The 25,096-nt window shown below is 38.2% G+C and overlaps 1 protein-coding gene across 2 annotated transcripts in view; it reads right to left on the bottom strand.

Annotated features, from left to right (window-relative positions):
• ACSL3 (acyl-CoA synthetase long chain family member 3) overlaps positions 1-25,096 on the bottom strand; it is a 56,919-nt gene that overhangs the window by 9,948 nt on the left and 21,875 nt on the right. For both annotated transcript variants that reach the window (XM_031452265.2, XM_064485206.1), the window contains 9 exons: positions 12,446-12,862; positions 7,036-7,213; positions 6,221-6,330; positions 5,248-5,386; positions 3,270-3,420; positions 2,227-2,350; positions 1,911-1,982; positions 538-677; positions 133-305 (listed from right to left, as the gene is read on the bottom strand). In XM_031452265.2, the coding sequence (XP_031308125.1) occupies positions 133-305; positions 538-677; positions 1,911-1,982; positions 2,227-2,350; positions 3,270-3,420; positions 5,248-5,386; positions 6,221-6,330; positions 7,036-7,213; positions 12,446-12,823 (1,465 nt within the window). In that variant the 5' untranslated portion in view covers positions 12,824-12,862. The remainder of the gene's footprint in view (positions 1-132; positions 306-537; positions 678-1,910; positions 1,983-2,226; positions 2,351-3,269; positions 3,421-5,247; positions 5,387-6,220; positions 6,331-7,035; positions 7,214-12,445; positions 12,863-25,096) is intronic.

Raw genomic sequence — 25,096 nt, 5'->3', positions numbered from 1 at the left:
GTACCTATTACATTCTAAAACCTGATATATCACTCGTCTCCTATATATTTGCAAAGAACAATCCATACCAAAAAATGCCCGGAGTTGCACCCTAGCCTCTGTTGGACACACCACTTTGTGGACAGCACTAACCTTCTGTGATTGTTCCAGCCCCAGCAGATTCAGTGAGCCCATATCCCTGACCAACAGGACAGCAGAAACAGATGTTCATGAATCGCTGTGTGGTTGCAGAAAGTGGAGCACCTCCACACAGCAGAAGCCGAATATTTCCACCTAGTAAGCTTCGAACTTTCCGGAAAACAAAACTTAAAAAAAAAAAAAATCAATCAAATAATCATAGAATTTTAAAACTGAATTATTTAGACTAGTCTCCCAATTTCGATAAACAGAAAATAAAAGCACACTATTAATAGTTTTTAGTGCAATCCTTTTGACTTTTTAAAAAATTTTTTTCTTATAACATCTCAATTAATTGGGCTATTAATGTGAACAACACGATCAAATTACCAAGGAGAGGGAGAGCCCTTCTGTACTCACCTGTCACACAGCGGAGTACTATACCCCTTTGAAATCTGTTCCATTTTGTAATTATAGGCCAGAATAAACAGATTGCGTTGAAAACTACTCATTTCGTTCACTTTATTCATGATATTTTTGTAGATCCGATCCATGATTTCCTAGATGTATAAAAATGAGTTAATACAGTCAATAATGCTATGAGTTGCCTTACTTAAAATCTTACCATCAGATTACTATTTCCATCAATAGAAGCATTTTAAAAGATACTCTCTATCAAGAATAAACTTTCAAAATGGAACCACAAAAAAAAAATTAAATAAAATAAAGTAAAGCCACAATTAATTTAAAAATGAGATTTCAGTAAAAGTAATTTTCCATAGGTGCTCATGAGCAATGGAAAAAGAGGGAGAATGTAAGAACATTAGGGCAATAATATGCCGTTACTGACTCTTTATACTGCTTTAACCTTATTTATTCTGAACTGAAAACCTATACTCAATAAATGAACAACTATATGAAGTGACTCTAAAATTTTCATAATTTTGTAAGGACAGAAAGTACCACATTCTTTGCTCATAAAAAGACCATGAGGTTATTTTAGTCGCTTGTTTGATTTTTAATGCTGCACCCAGGAAAATGTTCCTTGTCTGCACTACATTTTACTTCCAAGGCCTGTTACTATGACGTATACTTTAACGACCTGAAACACAAAGATGATACTACTAAGGAAATGACCTGCCTACTGAAACTACTGGTCGTATATTTGACTTCAGAGTAACTATGTAATTTTGCTTGGATGTGAACACTTAGGTATCTAATAACAATTCCTAACACTTTCAAGCAAAATCAGAAAGCCACATAAAATTTACATTAAAGAGACAGGAAATTGTTGCTGTCCCATTTCTACTGATCTTATTTCCAAGACCATCCCTATGTCTGGCATTACTAAGATGTATGGTGCTTCTTGAGTAATTCAAAGTTGCAGCAACATCTCTGTCACTTTTTTTTTGGTGTCTGGCCAGACTTTCCCTAAGAACTTGGGCAGTAATTATCTGGTTTGCTTAGGAGGAAAGGATCTCAAACCTTCCCTCCAACCTCCTGCTGGGCTTCAGGTTTCTATTAAAAGCAAACAGATAATCACAAAAATGATCTGAGCTAGAAGCTAAAGGAAAAGAGCTGATAATATCACATAGAAGCTAAAACTAAGTTGAGATTTTAATAAAAAAGAAGCTAAAACGAAACAATAAATCCTGCAGAGCTCAAAGCAATACAGATAATCAACAAGGAAAAAATCCTACATAAACTACCTTGTCAACAATACCTTTTCCACTAGCATTTATGTTGTATAAGTGCTTTCTAGCACTCAATGTTGATTAATGGTCAATTCTTACCGGGACAGCTGCCATCAGTGTTGGTTTCAACATGGATGTATCCCCTTTGCTTCCTTTTTTTATTTTTGAAGACTATAGAGAGAAAAAGTGATCTATATAAAGTGATCCTTATTTTAAAAATTCAATAGAACTCAAATCAAAAAAGCACATTATAAATTCATCATTGTAATTCATTTATATTCTAAATGGCACTTAAAAGGCAAGTGCCTTTAGAATGATTAACTGTCATCCTTACAATATATTGTCATACTGATTGAAAAATTTGTTAAAGATAATTATCATTTTTTAGTAACCCAAGGTATAGGCACTACTTTACCTGATCTGCTAAAGTCTGTGGTGAAGAGTAGCCAATGCAGCATCCATGAGAAAGACAGATAAGCTCAGCACTTAATTCTAAAACATGGGCCAGAGGCAAATATCCGATGTAGATATCTTTCTCCCTAAAAGAAAGGGAGATACAGAAAGTAATGGTCAGGTGCTGTTTCTGCTGAAAGTGACTGTAGAGGGAGCAGGCTCTAAAAGGCACACGAAGGACTCTCAATCTGGGCTCCCTGGGGGGGGGGGGGTGCGTGTGTGTGTGGGGGGGTGTATTTTACAGAAGAGATTCTTGTTCTGAGAGTTAATTATACCTTACGTAATAAAATGTACATGTATGCATGTGCATATATTTTAAGAACTGCTCCCACTCCCATAGCATGAAGGGCAACTGAGACAAACCCAGAAGAAACCAGTTGCTCTGAATTTTTTCTGAAAGTTATACATAAATTTCTCTCTCCATCCCCAAATTCAGTTCCACAGTAACATGTATATAATTTCTGCGCATAAGGGCAACAAAAATATCTAACCACTGCACCAGATCAGTCATCAGAATACTGATTCCGTCTCTGGGAATGCTCTCTTTACCATTCCTAAAACTCCCATCTGGTATCCTCCATCGGCTTCTTTCCCACTCCTGTATACCCACACTCCCCCGTTACTGCTGGAATGTCTCTTAAAAAGGAAAACCAGAGACTGAATAAAGAAGCCCAATAAATATTTACTGGGCAAATTATTTGTTCACTTGAATCATAACATTAAGGTATAAAAAATGACTATAGTGGCAATAACACCAGCTGATTAAAACACTTTAAGTCATTTAAAATTTGCACTTTTGAAGTAACAATGATATCCATAAACTGTAATTTAAATTTCACAACTGTAATTGTCTTGTAATTTTTAATATCCTTTTTTGAAGGAAATGCCTACTGTACACACAGATTCTGAAGGACTAATTTAACCAAATACTACTTAAATGACACAAATGTGAATGTGACGACCAATATAAACACTGGACGACCCCACATTTACACTATGACGTACCCCAGTTCTGGAATCCTTTCCGCCATCCCAATTATACCAGCAATAATGTTACTGTGGGAGATCATGACCCCCTTTGGAAGTCCCGTGGATCCACTTGTATACATGATTACTGCAATATCTAAGGGCATTGGTTTGCTATGAGGTTTGTCTTCTGTATTGGAAGGAAAAAAAACACACACACTTCAGAGAAATTTAGCTGTATCATCAACTTTTTGCATAATCATTCGTTAACTCAATTCAACAACTATTAATTGTATTCATACAAAGGTCAACAAAACAGATCAAGTCCCTATACATTAAGAGACATATTTTACTGGGACAGACAGACATAAATCCGTAACATTATAAGAGCTATAAAGAAAAATGAAGCAAGACAAGGTAAGAAGATGACAGGAGAAGTGACAGGAAATGAAGGTGACGGAGCTGCCAGAACCACGATGTGCAGAGCCTCAGAGACTGCATTTCACTCTGGGTGGGAAGCTATGTTGTTTTGAGCAGGGACTTGTCATCAACTGTGACAAGGATCACTTTGGCTGCTCCTACCTAACCTAAGAAAGCGAAGAAAAGAGGTCAGGAGACAAAACGCTATTCCAGTAACTCAACTAAGAAATAAGGGTGGTTACACTAGGGGACCTAGACATTTGCTAAAAGATGTTAGCTGCTTCACACTTGGCTACACTCAGAATACTGGATTAAAAAAAAGACAATGTCCCCCATTTGCACAAGTCTAAACATAGCAGCCAACATCCTACAGAGGTGACACAGTAGAAAGACAAAGAGAAGTGGGTCATGGATAGCACTGCTCATCTGCCTGAATTAATCCTGGAACTACCCTGAATGTAGCCTTCTTAAACAGGAGAAAATATTTTAAACATGTTCCCAAGTAAACTCTTTCTCTCTTACCTGTCAAGATTTATTTCTTGACAACTGTTTTCATTCCAGTTCTTGCTTCCTAATCTGCCATTCACTCCTTCATCCCCTGGCACCATTCTCCACTGCCACCATTTCTAACTGCTTTCTCTAATGTGACATCTGCTAAGTCCAATGGTGTGTTGCAGTCCCTGTGTCACTGGACTCCTTCAGTGCACCTGGTCCTGCTAGAGACTCCCACCTCACCGAGAGGCTCCTTTCACTCAGCTCCATGAACCACACACTACGTGTTTTCTTCCTTCCTTTCTGACCAAGTCTCAGGCCTCTGGAGGCACCATTCTCAGACGGTGACCTCACCTACTCACAGCTTGAATTAAAATCTGTTTCTAGCTTCTAGATCTTTTAACTCCAAACTCAACTGCAGCATACTAGACTTGTATATGCCACTCCCCACTACATATCTACATTCGAATGTCGCACTAGCACCTAAATTCAATATGCCCCCAAATTAATCTCAGCTAAACTCCCATTCCCAGCTAACTGAATGCTTACATCTAACTAATCACCAAGGCTCCAATTGTGAAGGAAGTACAGTCCCAGCATTCTAACAGTTTTTGTGATATCCCTAAACACCAGTACATTCTCTAATACTTTGTGACACTTATCTGAGAGCAGGAATTTCCAGTCACCACACTTGGGCGTGCTAGTCAGAGGACAGAAAGATGTCCCCTCTGGAAACAGCAGGGGTGGAGCAGAGAGTGAGAGGAGGGATCCAGGTTTAGCCACTCTAGCCATCTGTTACCACTCTCAGACAATTCACAAAGGCCAAGTTTATGGCATTACTTGTAAGACTAACTTTAAACCATCTAAAACTATCAGAAAATGGAGAACGGGAAAACTGTATAATGTAAAAAGTATTTTAAATTAATTGCAAATAAATACTACTTTTAGACCGTTAATAAATTGCTTGTATTTTTCCTTTTTAGTAACTTTACTTCCCTAAGTGATAGCCTAGAAAACTGGTTTGTCACTTTATCCAACTTCAGAATCAAATATTTGTGACACTTGTGGAGAATACGGTCATTGCAGGAGGTACACAAGGACATACCCACGCCGGCCTTGGCTCCCAGAGCCTGCACTGCAGCCATGGTGTGCACGATGACACCCTTGGGGAACTCAGACCAGGTGGGTGGCTTGCCGTCCACGGTGATAATGTGCCGCAGGCGCGGGACCAAAGAAACTATGTCCTGGAAAAACACAAGCAGTCATCACTGTCCTCACTCTTCTTCACTAAACAGCCTGGCACATAGTCTGGGACACAAGTCCCACAAGCAGTTTACCACAGTCAGCAAATTACTAAAGTAATTCCTTGCCTCAAAAACACAAGGGTGAGAATGAAGATCCCTTTTTTCAGATGGAGAATCTACTGATCTGAAATTTAAACTACCGCTTTATAACATTAGATGTACTGTGTATACCAATTCTCCTTTGGTAAAATCCTTATCAACAAAGTTAGTTCCTTACAAAATGGTCATGTAAACATACACTGCCTGAACTGCATGGTAGCCCAATGTCCTTCATGCTTCTAAAAAGCAAATAAAGAAATGGGAAGAGAGGAAGGGAATTCTCTTATGAGCTTGTATTAAAAAAAAAAAAATCAGATATTGTTTTCACAGGGAGCTGTCTAGAGATTAAAGAAATCCCTTTCTCCAGTAGTTTCATAAAGTTTTTTTTCCTTTAAATAATTCTGAAACTCATAATGACCTAATACTTCAGAAATAATTACTAGTTTAAAAATAATCCCTAAAAATTACAAATTTATTTAAAATAGACTAGAAGTTGTAATCCCTTCACTTTAAACATGGACATATTAACAATTAAGTTTATAACTTTCCATGCTACTTATAAATACATATAAAATCCACTTTTTCTTTTCTAAAGAAGAATAAAGTATTATATTCCCAGAAATTTACAAAGATATTAAAGATTTTAAAGATTATACAAGAACTAAGTATAAATAATGAGTCCACGACACTGAAAATTTTAAAGTATGAGACAGTTATTGAAAAACTATTCCTCACCTTCAACTTTGTTTGCAAGAGTTCCTTACTAGTAATGATGTTGGTCACTTCTGTTTCATTTAATCCATGAACAATCGCTGGACCTCCCAGAGTAGCATACAGCGTAACAACTACAGGGAAAAGAAGGCCAGGTCATGTATTTGAACACTTCATGGAAGTACTAAATGAAATTAAATAAAGCCTCTTGACTGCAGCCGTGAATTATTAGAGAGCAAAGTAAACCCTAAATTGTTAGATCCATAGTTTGTGATCTAACTGTGCTGTGTTTTTATAAATTACTTTAATAAATTAATCAACATATGCCTAACTCACCCTTATGTAATTTCCCTCAAATATTTTTAAAATGTAGCATTTTAAATTTTTTTTAATTTTTGTTTTATTTTGTTTCACCTATGAATACTACTGAGACTGTCACATTGCAAGGAATTACATCTGACTTCTAAAATGTTGAAGTCTTAGTTAACTACTTGATACTAAAATATGGAAAATACACCAACAAGGTATCACATTGAATGTCACATTTAAAATATTATATGTTAAAAAATTAGCATGAACAAGTGGCAGTACTGCTTATTCTAAAGTAGAAAAATCTAAAGAAAAACAATCTTAGAAATGTTGAAATTAAATAATATAATAATGAGGAGAAGGAGTCTAAGTTCTAATAATTCTAAGTTGTAACAGTTATCCACTGATTGGAGGTAAAAATTAACATCAGAATATTAATCTCTTGAGAGTAAACATTTATAATAAAAAGTTAGTATCATCTCTCCCACAACAACATTAAGTCCACTGAGAAGACAGGAAAGTCTACATACGCTGGAAATTATACATGAAGCAGGCCTGTGCCACGATCATCCATTCGGCCCTGGTTTCACAAAAGATGGCAATGGTGGTCTTTGGTTTCTGACCCAACATTTGTAAGCCATTTCCAAAATTAAAGGCTCTAATGAAGACATCTTCATAGGACAGCCAATTATAGTTTCCAAGAATAACCTAATAAAATAAAACACAACCAAAATATTAATGTCGAGAAAGAAGCCGGGACATGCTCTCAATTTTGACAAACCAAAATGTTGTTTGTATATAAACTACTTTGTTCTAACAAAAAGCCAGAAAGTGAGTTTCAAGAGAAAAATTTATTTTGAAAATTAGCTATTTTGTGTTATCTTCTATGACAACTCAGAACTTTTTCTAAATCTTAAACTCTAATTTGGGGGGGGGTTGTTTTTCTTTTAAAAATGTTCAGAGTTTGATGTGATCTTAAAGGTCAATTTTCTGGCTGAAGGCATATAGACTAATAATTCACTTACAGACTTCATCCACTTAAACAATTTAGATGTTAGTTTACAACTGAGCCTAGTGTCAAGTGCTACTGACGGCAAAATTTGTACTTTCCCTCTACTTACGAATCCTGGATTTTAACATCAGATAGGACAACCTGATAACACACAGAAACTGGTCAGGCCCAAGTTAACATCTGTTTGTGGCTACTTAATTTGAATTGCTGCATCTAACTCTGGATAAGCAAAGTAAACAAGTCTCCCTTCACACAGCCAGGTAGGGATCCGACCACTCAGCAAAGCCCCTCTGCTGAAAGCTCCTGGCACAGCTTGCCAGAAGCACAGGTAACATCAAGTCTTACAGTATTAACAACTCCCTTTTAAGGCTCTTTAGGAATTTTCTGCAATTTAGATCAGACCATAAACCCCCAATTATATATAGATAAGATAAAAAGTTGCTCTCACTGCAAAAATATACACAGTTCCCAAACGTCGCTGTGTCATTAACATATGTCTTACGCACCTTATAACTGTCCAACCACACTCATTTTCAAACATTCACATAACATTCAGAAGAGTTCTAGAAAGAGGCTGAATGAAAATAAAAATGGAAAAACAGATAAATACTGCCCTCTAGTGTCCCATTCTGAATTGGACTTGAGAAATAAATTCTTTGACAGATAAGGCAACTGAATTTAAAATACTTATTTAACTTTGGTGGTCCCAAACTCTCATCATGCTCTGCACCACCATGAAATGCTCAGCACGGGGAGCTCCAATGACTTCAAAAGGAGCTCTGTGGGGGGTGAGAAGATGGAAGAGAATTTGGCCAAAACTATAGGAACTGGGTTACAGTTACTAAGAATTTCACACTCCAAAGATAAACATGAGCTATTTCCTAGATTCTAGAATCTAAATTACGAGTTGTGTAAGTTTCAGAGAATATATGTATCCTGAAAAAGCATTAGATGTAAAATCCAAATATGTAAACCCATATGATGGTTGCCACCATGTGGCAAAGAACTTACCGAGCCATGACTTTAAGTCAAATGTAACCAAAATCTGGATTTCATTTAATTCTTTAAACCACTGAATCTTCTAGTAGTGATCTTTACCATGAAGATTACATTTAAGAGACACTACCTACACCATAATTTTATCTGGCTTGTGCTGGAATAGGTTTCTGATGCTAACTTTGTCCCTACAGTTAGTTCAGCCTGCAGTTAAACTCGTTTATTTGTTCCCTGCCTATACTGTTGAACCTTATTAAATCCAGAATCACAGTTCTCACCACCCAGCAGTCCTATGACACTTTCCTGGTATATTCATTTCCTCACCTTCTGAAATGGCTATGTGAAACCTCCTCTCTACTCAGATACCCTCCACCCTGGCCCTCCCTTCTCCACTTCCAAGTGATGACACTACCGCACACTCACTGAGAAATTGGAAATTAAACAGAACTTCCTTATCTTCCTAGCAACAAGTTTAATAACCTACATCTACCTGTACGCATACCCTTTGTAGTCCCTCAGGGTATTACAGTGGTTGAAGTGTCCATGAAAAAAGCCCAACTCCTTAGGATTCTGCTTTGAAGAACTTCCCAAATTTCCATTTCTAGTTTGACCACCCCTACTTGGATAGCCAACCTACTCTTCTTTTACTTGACTATTCAACTAAGATGTCTAACAGATATTCCTCAAAAGCAGCCATTTCATTTCACCTCTACCCTGTCATCCTAGTCCATTAGTTTGGGAACTAATGAACACTAACTGGCCAACTCCCGTTCTAACTCCCCTACAGTCCCTTTTCCCTACAGTAGTGAGTTTTTTAAAAACATAAATCAGCTTACTCCTCTGCAAGTGTTTTCCTTTTCCAGTAGGAATGGATTCAAAGCAACTTACACTGGCCTACAAAGCCCTAAGGACCCTACATGTTGCCAGGGTCTCTGTGCCCATCTCGAACTCTCTGTCCTTTCTCACTTCCTGTAAATATAACTTTGTCCTTTCTGTCCTTTAAACAGGCTGGGCCAGGGCAGGAACCTGGATGAGGCAAGACAGGTGCTTAGGGCACAAAGTTTAACGAGGCACTGCCTCAGGGTCTGAATGCTGTCTTGAACGTGACACCCTAAGTGCTTCACCCTGCTGGCTCATTCCTATTTTGGAGCCACTCCACTGCACAATCCCGTTCCACTACAGAGATGGTTCATTACCCAGATGTTTGCAACGATGGCTTCCCCATGTCCTTCAGGCTTCCACTTGGCCATAACTTACTCAGAGGGGCTATCCCTGAACTCCAACCAGTTTTATTTCTTCACAGTAGTTATTAAGTCTGTTAACTTTTTATTGCCTCTCCCCCTCCCATACAAATATAAGATCCTGAGAAAAATAACCTGTGTGTCTTGTTCATTATTGTCTCCTAGTGCTCAGGACAGTACCTAGCACATAGTAGGCACCCAGCAATTACTTGCTAAATGTGTGGAATGGACTCATGTAACTGAACAACTTCAATTCACTCTGGGCCTTGGAGCCTTTGACCTCTCCTCCAGCAGCCTCCTTTTTGAAAAGATTGCTTTTTTAAAAAGTCCATATCCACCGGATCATCTAACTCCATGGCTTCTTTTGTGCTAATCACTATTCAATCGCATACATACTTTGCTGCTACCTCTTAAGTATACTTACCTGTGGCTCACGAGACATAAGTGTGTTCAACTGTGCTGACAGAGAGTCAGGAAAACAAATGGCCAGTGTGGCTATGTGGTGAGCACTGTGGGTCATCTATAAACTGGGGGCAAGGGAATGGAAATCAAGGATGGTTTGCCAAAAGTAGCAACTAAATATGACAAAACCAGGCATCATTATGATAGTGTTTTGCAAACTATAATCTACAGGCAGGAGAGGAGTAATCAAACATGCTTAACTACATGACTCCAATGAAGCGAAACACTACTAACCAACCCCAGCTAGATCTTAAGCTGATTTAGCAAAAAAAAAAAAAAAAAAATTCATTTAAATGAGGCAAAACTAAGTTAGCAAAAGAAAACAAGGAACATGTCTTAAGAGTAGAGTGACCAGAGAATTTTTCCAAATCACTCTTGAGGTTGAAGGGGGCACTATTCATGTCAGAACAGGTGTAAGTCAAGACTGTTCCAAGCAAAATAAGATAAAACATCACTCTATTTGAACGTTAGGAACACACAGAGATCCTACTGTCTAGAGTTAAAATAGTGTTTTTTAATTTCTAGGAGTTACTGACATTAACTTGCTTGTCATCTCATTTATCTTTAAAAGATGACTGGAATTTGTATCGTAAGTGGCAAGATTAATGGACCATTCCATTAAACATGAGTCTCACCCCCTCCCCAAACCCCACCCCCCAAGAACAGGAGGAAGCCTGAGTGTCTCACTCCAAGGCTGTGCGCATCTGCACTCTCCTCCGAGATCGGAGAGTTCCTTCAGGACTGACGGAAAAAAAGCAGCTGGAGCCAGGATGCAGTTGGGAAAAGAGGACAAGAGAAAAACCACTTTGCCTACACAGGAATTAAACCTATAACCTAACCAAACCTAACCAAATTATCAGCTAAATGCAGGCAATCTCACTGCCTCTAAAACACATTTTATCTTCCATTTTCACCTAACAGAGCTTCAAGAACAGGGAACTATACTCAACATACTGTAGTAACTTATGGTGAAAATAATATGAAAATGAATATATGTATGTTCATGTATGACTGAAGCATTATGCTTTATACCAGAAACTGACACACTGTAAACGGACTATATTTCAATGAAATATATATACACACAAATACCCAAGTTCATAAGCAGCATCTTCATGCCATTTCTATACCTATCACCCTTTACAGAGTTGCACGACTCCGTGATACAAACCTTCATATTCACTCAGACAACTGTGCTTGTTCAATTCCCAAGATGATGATAATAAAAGCATTTACACTCATGTAAATTACTGTCATTAAAGCATTTACAGTGGATGCCACCATTGTTTCACACACACTCACTCTCTCTCTCTCTCAATTAATCCTCTCAATAATTCTCTGAGCTGGGATTAGTTTAAGAAGTATGGAGCTGGACGGTCTAGGTTCCGGTCCCAGATGAAGCTGCTAGCTGTAATGCCCTTGAAAAAGTTACCTAACCCATCTGTGCCTTAGCGTTGTCTTCTGTAAGGGAGGGATATCCCCATAACATTAATCCATAAGGCTACTGTAAGTCTTAAATAAGATAATACATGTAAAGTCCTTAGAACAGCCTGGCTCATAAGAAATGCTAATCAATGTCGGCAATGATCATTATCTCCATGTTACAGATAAAGAAACTGAGGCAAATTTGGTTCAACAGCTTTTCCAAAGTCACACAGCTACTGAGTGGCAAAGCCGAGTTTCAAATCCACAGTCTGGATCTGGAGTCCAGGCTCTTAACCACTACCTACACTGCCTCTAAAGATGTCTTAACCTCTGTTTCACATCAATAATGGCAAGTTCTTCTTGTATTTGTGAGAAGGAAGTTTTTAAAAACCACGCACTGCCACACCAAGTACCAAGACACTGAACATCCAATGGAACCTACATTATAATCAGAAACAGCAGGTCGCATCCCAAAACCCAGAGCAGTCTCAAGCACACACAGGTGCTTCTGGAACTAGCAGGGAATATACTTGCAAACCCAAACTGCCCTAGACATTCTATTCCAAGCCCTGGTAGACATGCAGGCTCAGAAGTGGCCCTCGCCACTGGGTGATCTCAACGTCTTTATGAGAGTCTGGAACAAATCCATGCCGGAGGTACAGAAGGAGATTAGAGCACAGTCTAGTCCCTTCTGCCCTGTTTCTCCCGCCACACCAGCAAATTCCAATAGCTTGTCCCGTGCCACCATTCCTAAGCATACATTTTATTCAGAAAGAATTCAAAGGCAATAAAAGGTCACGTTACCTTTTTAAAAACTTTTCCATTTGGTTGCACTTCATCTTCCTCATTTAAAATTTCACGTGTTCCCAAGAGTCTTTTGTCCTTAAATTTGTTTTTTGCATGCATAAAAACTTTATCTAGTGTATCGCATCCAGGGTATAATACTGAAGCCAAACCATCCAAGCTCTTAACAGATCTGTATGCAGACCCAGGTTTTGAATTTATGGGCTTCGCTTTAATTTGGTTTGATTTTTCTCGTCTTAACTCATACAAAAAATAATATGGAATGTATGTTAAAATAGTATAAAGTGATATTATAAAATGTATGAAATATAAAAGAATGGGGTTGATGGTGTGCTTTAGCTTCATGGTAGATGGTTTTGAAGATACGTGGTTATTCATAGTGCTCAAAAAGTAGAATTAACAGATTTCCGTAAGAATCTAGAAAGAAGAGAAAGAAAGGTTATTAGTCAAAAATCATTCTTAAACAACTTTAAAGAAAAAGTCTTCATATTAGAAAAAGAGACGATTTTTTCCCCAACAAGCAGCAGCTGGTATATTGACCACCAGCCAGGTCCCATCTACTCCTGGAATTTGGAGGACACTCATTTGTGCCATATCTATTAGAAATGGAATTTCCACAGAAAAGTTTCCACATCATTCTGTAAACAGGTGGCTTTCCCAGCCTAACCCCAAGTATCCACAAATACTTCCCGGTGGTGAGGAGGAAGCCAGCCAGGAGACCTACAACAGAATGGAGACCAACAATGCACCCATTTCCAGTTCTTCAGTGCCTCATTCAGTTAGAGAGGCAAACACTTCGCACATACGCCACGTTCTCCTCTCTCCTGGCCGTCACAGCCACTCACTGCTAAATCATCACTGCCTTCTTTCCCAGTGAGCCTCTTTCTCTCACTCTAGGCAGCAACAAGTAGTTGGAGTTGGCAAACAACATGAAATTCACTTGCCATGGTGATTCTAGATATTTTTCAATTTAAGCAGATTAAATTGTGAAGCAGGAAGGCAGTAAACTTTGGTCATTTCATATGCTGCGTTCAGATTTATTGAGAATCTACTATGTGTCAGACAGTGTCCTAAGTACAGGGATTATAACAGTAAACAACAGTGAACAACAGTGAACAGTCTAAGTCTCTTCTCCTGTGGAACTTTTACCTTCCTTGGAAGAGGTAGACAAATATACACACATATGCATGCCAGGTGGTGATAAATCCTACAAGGAAAAATGAACTCAGTAAGGGAAATACCAAGCAACCGGGCGAGCCTGGAGAGGCGCTCGGTATGCAGGTGGTCCGAGAAAGCCTCTCTGGCCAGTGACATCTGAGCTGAGCCTTCAAGGAAGAGGGAGAGTGGGGAAGAAGTACGAGGCAGACGAACCAGCCTTTGTACAGTAGGCAGGCCATAATATTCGTGAAGAAAACAAAACTGAAGCAAACTACTAACTGATTACTCCACCCAGCTCCAAATCCAGGATTATGTTTTGTAGCATTTCCCATCTCCATACTGTAGAAATTCTATTCCAGGGAAGTGTGGCCAAGAGATCTAAGGAATCCTTTCTTTCACCCAGACCTCACCCATAGGGCAGAAGCTCTACTGCAGATGCAGCCGGCAAAGAACACAGGGACTGTGGTTCACAAGGCAGATGCAGGAGAGAAGCTCCCGACACAGACCAGGGGCTACAGCCACCGCCCAAGACCCCGCTCACAGAGCAGAGGTTCTCCACAGGCCAAAGCAGCAGGCTGTAAGAACAGAGAACCTCTTAGCAATCCCTAAGAGGACTGACCTCGGAGCACAGAAGAGCGAAGCTCAAGCCTAACGTCACTGCGGAAAACAACGGAGCCTGGTGAGGAGCAGCCTAAGATGAGGCTGGTAGTTCCATGACAGAGACAAGCCAAAAAGCAGATGAGAAATTCAAAGGCATCAGGTGTCTCTTTCCCTCCTAGCTTCAGGGCAGCTCCAAGACTGGCCTCAAACACAACCCCTACAAAGGCCATCTAATTTACCTGAAGCACACTATGGGGCAACTTACGGCCCAGAGCTTTGTTCAGAACAGTAAAGCAACTGGCCAGCCATCAGAGGAGAATACTTGCTGGGTGTGACGCCAGAAAGCCAGGGGATCAGACAAACAGGCTGTTAGAGAGCCCTACCAAAACCATGCTGCCACTGCTGAAGAGAGTAGTGCAACGTGACTGCATGCTCCCAAGGCTGTGCTCTCAGAAGAGCACCATCAGAGGATGCACACTGCAGAAAATACAAGCTTCACCAAAACAGGCCAGCTGAGACACTAAATGAAAAGAAACAACACAAGAAGGTGTGGAAGGCGGGGGAGGGAAGCTAGCATTCAAAATTACTATAAAATACCTAAAATGTCCAATTCACAAAATATTATAAGGCATGCAAATAAACAGTAAAGCATTATCCATATATGGGGGGGAGGGAACAACAGAAATCCTCGAGAAGACCCAAATGTCAGACTTAGCAGACAAACGCTATCAAAGCAGCTACCACCAATGTGTTCAGAGAACTGAAGGAAACCATGCTTAAAAAAACTGCAACTTTACAAGGTAAGGGCCACCTCCAAATTTGCCCCCACATACTTGGTGAGAAGCCAGGACTCTCAATTGATTTCTGTGCTCTGCTGATCGTTCCAATCTCCTTTCTGTGACAGACAATATACTGTATAGCACCCTAGAGAATGAGTCCAGAGAATCTAGATTTCTGCCAGAAAGGCATGGGGAGCCATAGGTTTCTGTACAGAAAAATGGCACAACAAAGTCACCGGTCCTACTGCTTGCAGGACATCAGAGCTGCAAAGAACAGATGCACCTCCGTAACCCAGGAAAACGATGACGCCTCGCTAAGTATTCTGAAATCCCACTCCGTGCTCTGAAGTTTAATGTTTATGCTTTTATTTTGAGTTTCAAAATACTGTGATTTATTTTTTAAAAACTACATTTATCCACAGATGAAATGATTATAATATAGAAAACCCTAAGGAATCCACTGAAAAACTAGTAGAACAAAGAGTTCAGAAAAGGTTGCAGGATATAAGATGAATATACAAAGATCAATTGTATTTCTGTATACTAGCAATGAAGAATCAGAAGATGAAGATAAGAAAACAGTTATATTTACAATACTTTCAAAAATACTTTGGATTAGATATAACAGGAAGTGCAAAATCTGTACTATGAAAACCACAAAACACTATTTAAAGATATTAAGGACCAAAATAAACAGAAAATGTCCTGTTTATGACTGTAAAACTTAATATTGTTAAAATGGCAACATTCCCTAAATTGATGTACAGATTCAACATAATCCTTATCAAAACCTTTGCTGACTTTTATACAGAACTTCATAAGCTGATCCTAAAATTCACATGGAAATTCAAAGTAGCCAGAATAGCCAAACATTTTGAAAAACAACAAAAATCTTGAAAAAGAACAAAATTGGAGGGTTCATACATCTCAATTTCAAAACTTAATAAGAGCAATAGTAATCAAGACATTGTGGTACTAGCAAAAGGACAAACATACAGATCAATGGAATAAAATTGAGAGTCCACAAATAAACCTTTATTTTATGCACAACTGATTTTCAACAAACGGCAAATAATTCAATAGGGAAAGAACAGTCTTTTCGACAAACGGTGCTGGAACAACTAGATATCTAAACATAAAATGATGAAGATGGACCTTTATAATAATACAAAAAAAAAAAAAAAAAAACTCCAAATGGATCATTGGCCTAAATCTAAGAGCTAAAACCATAAAACTTTTAGTAAGCACTAATCACTAAGTATAAACAGCGTTTCAGGAAGAGTGAAGGGTAGAGGCTAGTTCTGCCTTTTTCTGAGTAGTCTTCTCGGACCAAACCTCAATTTATTACGGTCTTAAAAGGCCAGGGGTAGGGAGGGCAGAGGAATGGAGGTTTTGAATAGATGACAGATATCACATAGCTTGAACAAGCACCAAAAGCAGCAGCCGCTCAGCCGCCCAACAGAGCAGGATAGAGATGAGGAGATGAGGGCAGGTGTTAAAGGCCCAAAATTTTAAAGGTCAAATTCTTGTGGCCTTTGGTGCTGAGAAAAGAACTTAGTTTGCATTCCAAGGTACATAAACACAAAGTTTTAGAGAATAACTGTATGCAGAGGATAACCTGAAGGCAGCAAGAACTGGAGGGAAGGAAATTTACATAAAGTAAATTTACACGGAGTCAGCAGCTAGGATTCCCGGCTCCCGGATCACCCAGAGGGTGGCAAGGGGAGCAGCTGTTCCTCCAGCCTTCCCAACAACTGAAATCTTTCTGCTTAATATAGTGAGGGGTGTACTGTATCTAAATCATGAACAGAATAAGGTCACAAATTAGAGCAGCGGCAGTGAAAGGAGGGAAAATAGTTTCGGTGCCTTCAACTGAGTCAGAAATGCAAGCCGCAAAGGTGGTCAGTGGTTGGATGACTGGTGGAAAGGAGATGAGCACAAGTACTGAAAATAATGGGTTTAAGATGCCTGTGAGTCATCCAAATACACAAACTGTGAAAGTTGAGAAGGGTCAGGGCCGTTCAAGGACAGCACACAGGAAATCTCCAAGATCAAGTCCAAGAACAGAAAACTCTGGAGGGAAACCAATGCCAAGACTGAGAGGAGGAAAATCCCACTGAAAAGTCCGATTAAGTAGGAGAACAGGAGAGGGCAATGTCATGAAAGACAAGGTGGGGGAGTCAAGTGGTATCAAACGCAGGCTAGATGTACCAGCCACATGCAATTAAGACACTTAACTTTCCTAAAATGTTTTAGGAAAACTAGGTAAAGTAACAAAACTTTGGCCAACTGCACCCAATTTGCTGAAGTGGCTATAGAAAATGTAGACTAGTGTCAACTGAAAAAAAAATACAAAACTGATAAGGTGAGAGTTACGTTTTCATTGCACAAACTGAGGGCTTAAGCCCAGGAGACAGAGTCTCAGAAAGCTCTGAGGGACTGTTCCAAAGAGGTAGGGGGAAAAGCCAGGATATCTAGGAGTTTTACAAAAACAAACCAGTAGTTGATCACAAAGAACAGATATCTCAAGTTAATGAATTTAGTGCTTTTCTATGTACAGGAAGATGCAAGAGTCTGGGCTCATTGTAATCATTTCTTTGATAAGCATCTTAACTACCTAGGGCCAGTATCCTGTTTTTCTCTATCCTGAATCCCCTCAGGGTGCACGCTCCAAGGCTGCAAGTGGCTGACGGCTTGATGGCCACAATATTCTTTGTTTACTGATATGACAGGTTACGTTCTTCATCCACACTAGGAAACCAGTCATAGGTACTTAATTACGTTGCCACATCTTAGAATGAGTATCGTTTTCAGAAAGTAAATCTGAACTACTAAACCTGTTCATCTTTTCCTTCACAGCTTCTAGGTTTCCAATCTCCATCCCAGGGTTAAACTAATGGTATCCTATATTTTTCCTAGTATTGGTAGAATCTTTATATTTGGACCTTTAATCAACAAGGAGTTTATTTTTCTCCATTGTGTGAAGGAGAACGCTAACTTTTTCTTTCAGATGAACTGTCTGAATCATTTGCTAAATAAACCATCCTTTCTCAATTAACCAAAATGTCATCTTCAGTAAGTTCTTATTCACACTTGCACCCATTTCCAGACCCTATTCTATTTCTTGGATCCATCTGTCTACTGCTTTGCTAATACCACACTACACTGAAGACAGCAGATTTACAGTAATCTTTCTTCAACTGTGAGCCATGGTCCAATCGTATCAGATAACCTTAGAGAATATTTAAAATGAAGACTCCTCAGACATATCTCTCTTTTCCTTACCTTCCCAACACCTATAAACTGAAAACTAGTGGCAGACTCAGTTTTAAACAGCAATCGTGATTTCAATATGCACTAATATCTGAGAACTACTGCTTTAAATATCTGGTAAGACCCTCACTAGTCATACTTTTCAAATTTTTCTTATTAATTCTTACAGAGTAATTCCATGTAAGTTTTAAAGATTTAAAATTTCTCTATGAGGAAACAAAATTTTAAAAACCAAAAGGAAAACAAGATTTAGGGAGGAAAAAAATGACAAAATATTCAGAGAAGGCTTATAAATTAAAAAAAAAAAATGCAAGCAACACAAAGGAAAACTGGGCAAAGAATATGTATAGAGAAGCCAAAAGAGGCAATGCAGATGGCTAATACATACAGACAATATGTTCTCCTTAATTTGTAACCAAGATCAAAATGCAGCCATACTAATTTTCATCCAATAGTTTTACAAATATGTAAAAGACTACAATATCCAGACTGCAATGAAGTAATCTGGCAGTATTTAAAACACACACACACACACACACACACACACACACACACATTCTTTGCAATCCCACATTCAAAACTCTAATCTACAGAAAAGCAAGTGCACACAATGATTCAATCATTCATTTGCCAAACATATATTGAATACAGACTCCATGCCCAGAACTCTTCCAGAAAATGGAATCACACTCATGAACAAAACATAGGAGGCAAGCAGACCATGCACAAACAACTAAATATCAAGAGGTAACAGGAGCTACTGAGACAAATAAAGCAGGTTAAAGGGAATGAATTTGGGGTAGGAGAAGGCTGTCGCTTTATAAAGCAGTAAGGAAAGGCATCTCAAATGTGATCAGCAGACAGTCACGTGGATATCTGGGAGAAGAGTACTCTAGCTGAGCCCAGGGAGGGAGGGGGACAGTGACAGGAGATGGGGTCAGAGAGGACAGCGAAAATGGGGCCAGATCCTGAAAGTCCTGGCAGACCACTGAGAGAACCATACTGACACGAATGAAACCATATGACCTACCACAAAAAGGACGACTATGGCTGCTGCAGGAGCCTCACCAGGGACCAGATGTGAGATGACACCGGCTTAGACCAGAATGAGGATGATGAAGGCAGGGAGAAATGACCCAATTCTGACTCTATTTTGAAGGTACAGGGAGAGAGAAAAAGGTGTGACTCTAAGGTTTTTGGCTTGAGACACTGAAAAATATTGAGGTGTCCTTTATTGAGAAAGGGGAGACCATAGGAGGAGAAGATTTAGAAAAAGAATCATTTCATTTTATAATAGGTAACTTTGGGAGTTCTCAGCATATTCATGGTATTTCAGCCATGAGACTGGATGAGATGGTCTAGGGAATGAGAAGAGGTGCAAATGGCAGATCCTGGGGTCCGTCAGCATTTAGAGGATTCAGAGATGTGTGGGACCAGCAAACAGAGCATGAGGAGGTTCAGTGTTGACAGAGGAAAACCAACAAGGTGGAGTCAAGAAGGACTGACCAGCTTTACACACATCACCGTAAAGTCAACATAGATAAGGACAAAGATAAATGTAAACAGAAGCATCAATGAGATAAGACTTCACACCCATTAGGATGGTCATTATCCAAAAACAAAACAAACAAACAAAAACAAAAGCACCTAGAAAACCAGAAAATAGCAAGCATTGGTGAGGAGATGGAGGTTGAGAAACTGGAACCCTTATTCATTGCTGGTGGGAATGTAAAATGGCACAGCTGCTACTGAAAACACACTGGTGGCGCCTCAAAAAATTAAACGCAGAATTACAATATGATCCAGCAACTCCACTTCTGTGTAATTTCCAAAAGAATTGAAAGCATGGACTCAAACAGATATTTCTATACCAGAGTCCACAGCAGCATTATTCAAAACAGCCAAAAGACAGAAACAATCCAAATATCCATTGACAGGTGAATGTATAAACAAAATGTGATAGCCACACAATGGAATGTTATTCAGCCTTGAAAAAGGAATGGAGTTCTGATACACACTACATATATGAACCTTGAAGACATTTCACTAAATGAAGTAAGGCAGACACAAAATATTTGATTCCACTTACATGACATATCTAAAATAGGCAAATTCATGAAGACAGAAAGTATAATGGTGGCTGCCAGGGGCCTAGGGGATGGGGAATGGAAAGTTGTATTTAATGGGTACAGAGTTTGGAATGATGGGAAAGTTCTGGAGATGGCTGATAGTGATGGTTACACAAAAATGTGAATATATTTAATGCTAATGAACTACACACTTAAAGATGATTAAAATAGTAAACTGTTGCATGTATTTTACCACAATTTTTTTTAAAAACTGGAGTATGAGATCATTTAAGGGCAGGAGGTCAAGGAACCGAAAGGCTGTGGTGTTGGAAAAATACTGAAACCACGAAGAATCATGATAGGGTAGTGGTAGAGTCATAGGAAGCCTGATGTTCCAGTATTTAAGGAATAAGGGGACAGGTGACAATAATAAAAAGGAATGGTAAGTAGTACAGTCTGAAGGCAAAGTTTAGAAGACATGGCAGTATTGTTTCAGGGGCAAAAGGCTGTGTTAAAGTAACCAGATTAATCCCAAAATGGAGTCTCTGATGCTAAGCCCAACATCAGCAAAGCAAAACTTAGCTAAATTTCTATGCTCTGCAGTTCCAGACAAGGCAGGCCTAGGTCACCCAACCAGCAATGGCTGCTCAGCACAAGTCACCTGATCTGGCTCCAATACCACCACTTTGCTCCATATAAGGAAAGCAATCCAGCTTTAACCAATCAGCAAATGCCCAGTATAATGCCCCTGTCCCTGATCATTGCGATCTATAAAAATCTCTTGCTTTGTACAGCTCTTTGGAGCTCCCTTCTGTTTGCTAGACTGGATTCTACAACACCAAGACATGCATCAATACTATATAACTATTCATATCTGGAAAAAAAAAATACAGCTTAACATTTTATCTCTAATGAGGTATAAGTAAGTGGATTGCACAGCAATAGATATCAAGGAATCCATAGTAGCTAGCAGATCATGCCCAAAGACACAGCTAACGGATGATTTTAACTAACGTGTTTAACTCCAAAACCCACCTACATGCTTTAATTCCTCCATACTTCCTAAGCTCTAATATTGTACTAGTTTTTTTTTTAATACTGTACTAGTTTTTAAAAGAAAAAAAAATAGATAAAGTCCTTCATTACCTTAGAGTCTACTTTCCACAAAGGTCACAATCATATACACTCTACAGAAACCAAAAGTCCCTGATAAATTATCCAAATTACTTATTCTGAAATAAATAACTGAGGTCAAGGGCGGAAAGAAAAATTTCCTTCCCAGAACTAGTCTCTAATGAGTTGTAATGGAAAACACAACCAGCAAATATGATTTGCTATCAGGAAAGTTTCTTTAGAGGTGGGCTCCTGGCTCTGATGAACATGTTTGCTTTTTGCTTCCCAATGCTAAATCCCTAATAAAGATATGAAAAATACATTATCTGATTCAGAAGAATGGCTTTGAAATATTCACTGACTATATTCCCTGCTGCCAAAAACAAAACCAAACAAACCAAACCAAACCCAGACCCAACTGTAGGAAAGTTTTTTTTAATTCTTATAACTATCAACATACAAGCTAACTTATTATGCTGACTCAGCACTGCACTGGTTATCACTCTTTCCTTATTGAAAGAAAAATAATTTTTCCTTTCTAAAACTCCAAATAGTAACACAATCTTTAGCAACTTTAAAAATCTGAACTCTGACCCCACAGCTATTACTGTTCTATGAATGAAATCATAGACTGCGACTAAAACTCGAGCTCATTAATCCATGTAAGTACTTCCTTAATACAACAAGTTAAAAAGGTCAAGAAATTCTGGATCAGAAAGTCATTATTAAAAGATTGAGTCATCTGGATTAAATGAACGTTCATTCACAACTAGGAAATCTGACAAAGAAGTCATAGTTTAGTCTTTTTCTTTTTAAGAAACTATGGAGCTTATATCCATTCTAACCTCAGAAAATAAAATTTTGGCCCTAAAGGCATATATTGGAAGACAGAGAGGAAGAAAGGGAAGAAAAGAAAGGGGAAAGGGGAGAAAAAATTCAAGTCTTCACCATAAATATATTTAAATTAAAAATTGAAAAGCAGTTTTTTTTAAATCCCATTTAAAATTGCATCAAAATAAATAAATAAATAAATTACCTAAGAATAAACTTAACCAAGGAGGCAAAAGATCTATATGCTGAAAACTATAAAACACTGTTAAAGGAACTCAAAGATGATTCAAGGAAATGGAAAGATATCCAATGCTACTGGATTAGAAGAATAAATATTGTTAAAATGACCATACTACCCAAAGCAACCAACAGATTTAATGCAATTCCTATCAAAATATTCATGACTAGAACAAATAATACTAAAATTTATATGGAACTACAAAAAACCCAGACTTGTCAAAGCAATCTTAAAGAAAAAAAATAAAGCTGGAGGCATAACCCTTTCAGACTTCAGGCAATACTGCAAAGCTACAGTAATCAAAACAGTGTGGTAGTGGCACAAAAACACACATAGATCAGTGAAACAGAATGGAGAGCCCAGAAATAAACACACACACCTGTGGTCAATTAATCTATGAAAGAGGAGGTAAGAAAACACAATGGAGAAAAGACAGTCTTTTCAGCAAGTGGTGTTGAAAAAACTGGACAGCCACATGTAAATCACAGAAGGGAAGTTAGAACGCTCCCTCACACCATACACAAAAATAAACTCAAAATGGTTTAAAAAGCTAAAAACACGACACCAAAAAATTCTTAGAAGAGAATATAGGCAAAACATTCTTTAATATGCATTGTGGCAGTATTTTCTTAAATCTGTCTCCCAAGGCAAATGAAGTAAAAGTAGAAATAAACAAATGGAACCTAATCAAACTTACAAGCTTCTCTGCACAGAATGGAAACCATAAAGAAAATGAAAAGAGAACCTAAGGAATGAGAGAAGATATTTGCGAACAATGCCACTGACAAGCTATTAATTTCCAAAATACACAGACAGCTCATACAATTCAGTAACAAGAAAACAAATAACCCAATCAAAAAATGGGCAAAAGACCTAAACAGATATTTCTCCAAAGACGACCTGCAGATGGCCAACAGGCACATGAAAAGATGCTCAATATCGTTAATTATTAGAGAAATCCAAATCAAAACCACAATAAGGTGTCACCTCACACCTGTCAGAATGGCCATCATCAAAATATCTACAAACTATAAATGCTAGAGATGGTGTGAAGAAAAGGGAACCCTCCTACACTGTTGGTGGCAATGTAAATTGGTATAGCCATTATGGAAAACAGCATGGAAGTTCCTTAAAAGACTAAAAATAGAGCTGCCATACGATCCAGCAATCCCACTCCTGAGAATGTATCTAGAGAAGATCAAAACTCTAAATGAAAAAGATACATGCGCCCCAATGTTCACAGCAGTATTACTTATAATACTCAAGAAATGGAAACAAACCAAGTGCCCATTAGGAGATTTAAGAAGAACAGGTTTAAGAAGATGTATCTGTGTGTGTGTCTCACACACGCGCGCACGCATACACACGTGTGCGCACGCTCGCGGGTATATTACTCAGCCATAAAAAAGAATGAAATATTTCCATTTGCAGCACCATGGATGGACCTAAAAAATATCATACTAAGTGAAGTAAATCAGAGAGATTGACAAATATTATATATTACTTATATGTAGACTCTAACAAATGATACAAATGGATCTATATACAAAACAGAAACAGATTCACAGATATAGAAACCAAACTTACGATTACCTAAAGGGGTGAGAGGGATAAATTAGGAGTATGGAATTAACAGATACAAACTACTATACACAAAATAGATGAGCAACAAGGATCTATTGTATAGCACAGAGAACTATATTCAATATCTTATAATAACCTATAATGGAAAACAATCTGAAAATATATATATATAACTGAATCACTTTGCTGTACGTCTGAAACTAACAATATTATAAATCAACTATGCCTCAATAAAAATATTAAATAAAAAATTAAACCTTTGGAAATATTTTGAAAAATTAAAAAGCAACTGAACAAAGACAACTTTACATAATCCTCAGTTATCCACTGTAAATTTTAAATTTTCAGTCCTTTTATTATAATAGTTGAAATAACAGAGGACCTTTGGGTATTCTCCTTGAACCACAAATATAGTAACCTAACTTCCCTAACCTGATTGAGATATTTTTATTTTTAATCTACTACTTTTATTCCATTTTCCTTTTCTAAATAAAATCCAAGCCAGATGCTCTTTCAAAAAAAAATGCTGGATACTACCATAAATTCAAGTATGAAACAGAGAAATTAGACAAGGGAATTTACACTTTTTTCTGCTCAACATAAAACAGGGATTTTAAATACATCCATGCACAAGAATACACACATACACACCTACACCAGTCTCAGCTCATTACTATGAGACCTTGTTCCAAGTCACTAAAGCCTAATTTGTTCACCATTGATGTTGAGGAAATCCAACTAGAATTATTTCAAGACTATATTCTACTGATGACAAGGACTCCCAAACTGATTTAGAAGTACTGACAACCATTAAACACTGGAAATTTAAATGACCTGAGCAACCCATTTCTGTCTTCTATGTAAGGTGTTTCCCTCCACCTTTTGGGAGTTAGGGGAGGAGTAGGAAAGAGGTTCCCTGCTTCAAAAAAAAAAAAAAAAGATGAAAACACTCAACAAGAAGACTTCTAAAAGTCCATTTAAAAAATTCCAACATTTTCCAATTAGA

This window comes from Camelus dromedarius, chromosome 4 (genome assembly GCF_036321535.1).
Source record: "Camelus dromedarius isolate mCamDro1 chromosome 4, mCamDro1.pat, whole genome shotgun sequence".
Taxonomy (NCBI): Eukaryota; Metazoa; Chordata; class Mammalia; order Artiodactyla; family Camelidae; genus Camelus; species Camelus dromedarius.
The sequence above is the reverse complement of the archived record's forward strand: the minus strand, read 5'-3'. Positions and strand labels throughout refer to the sequence as shown.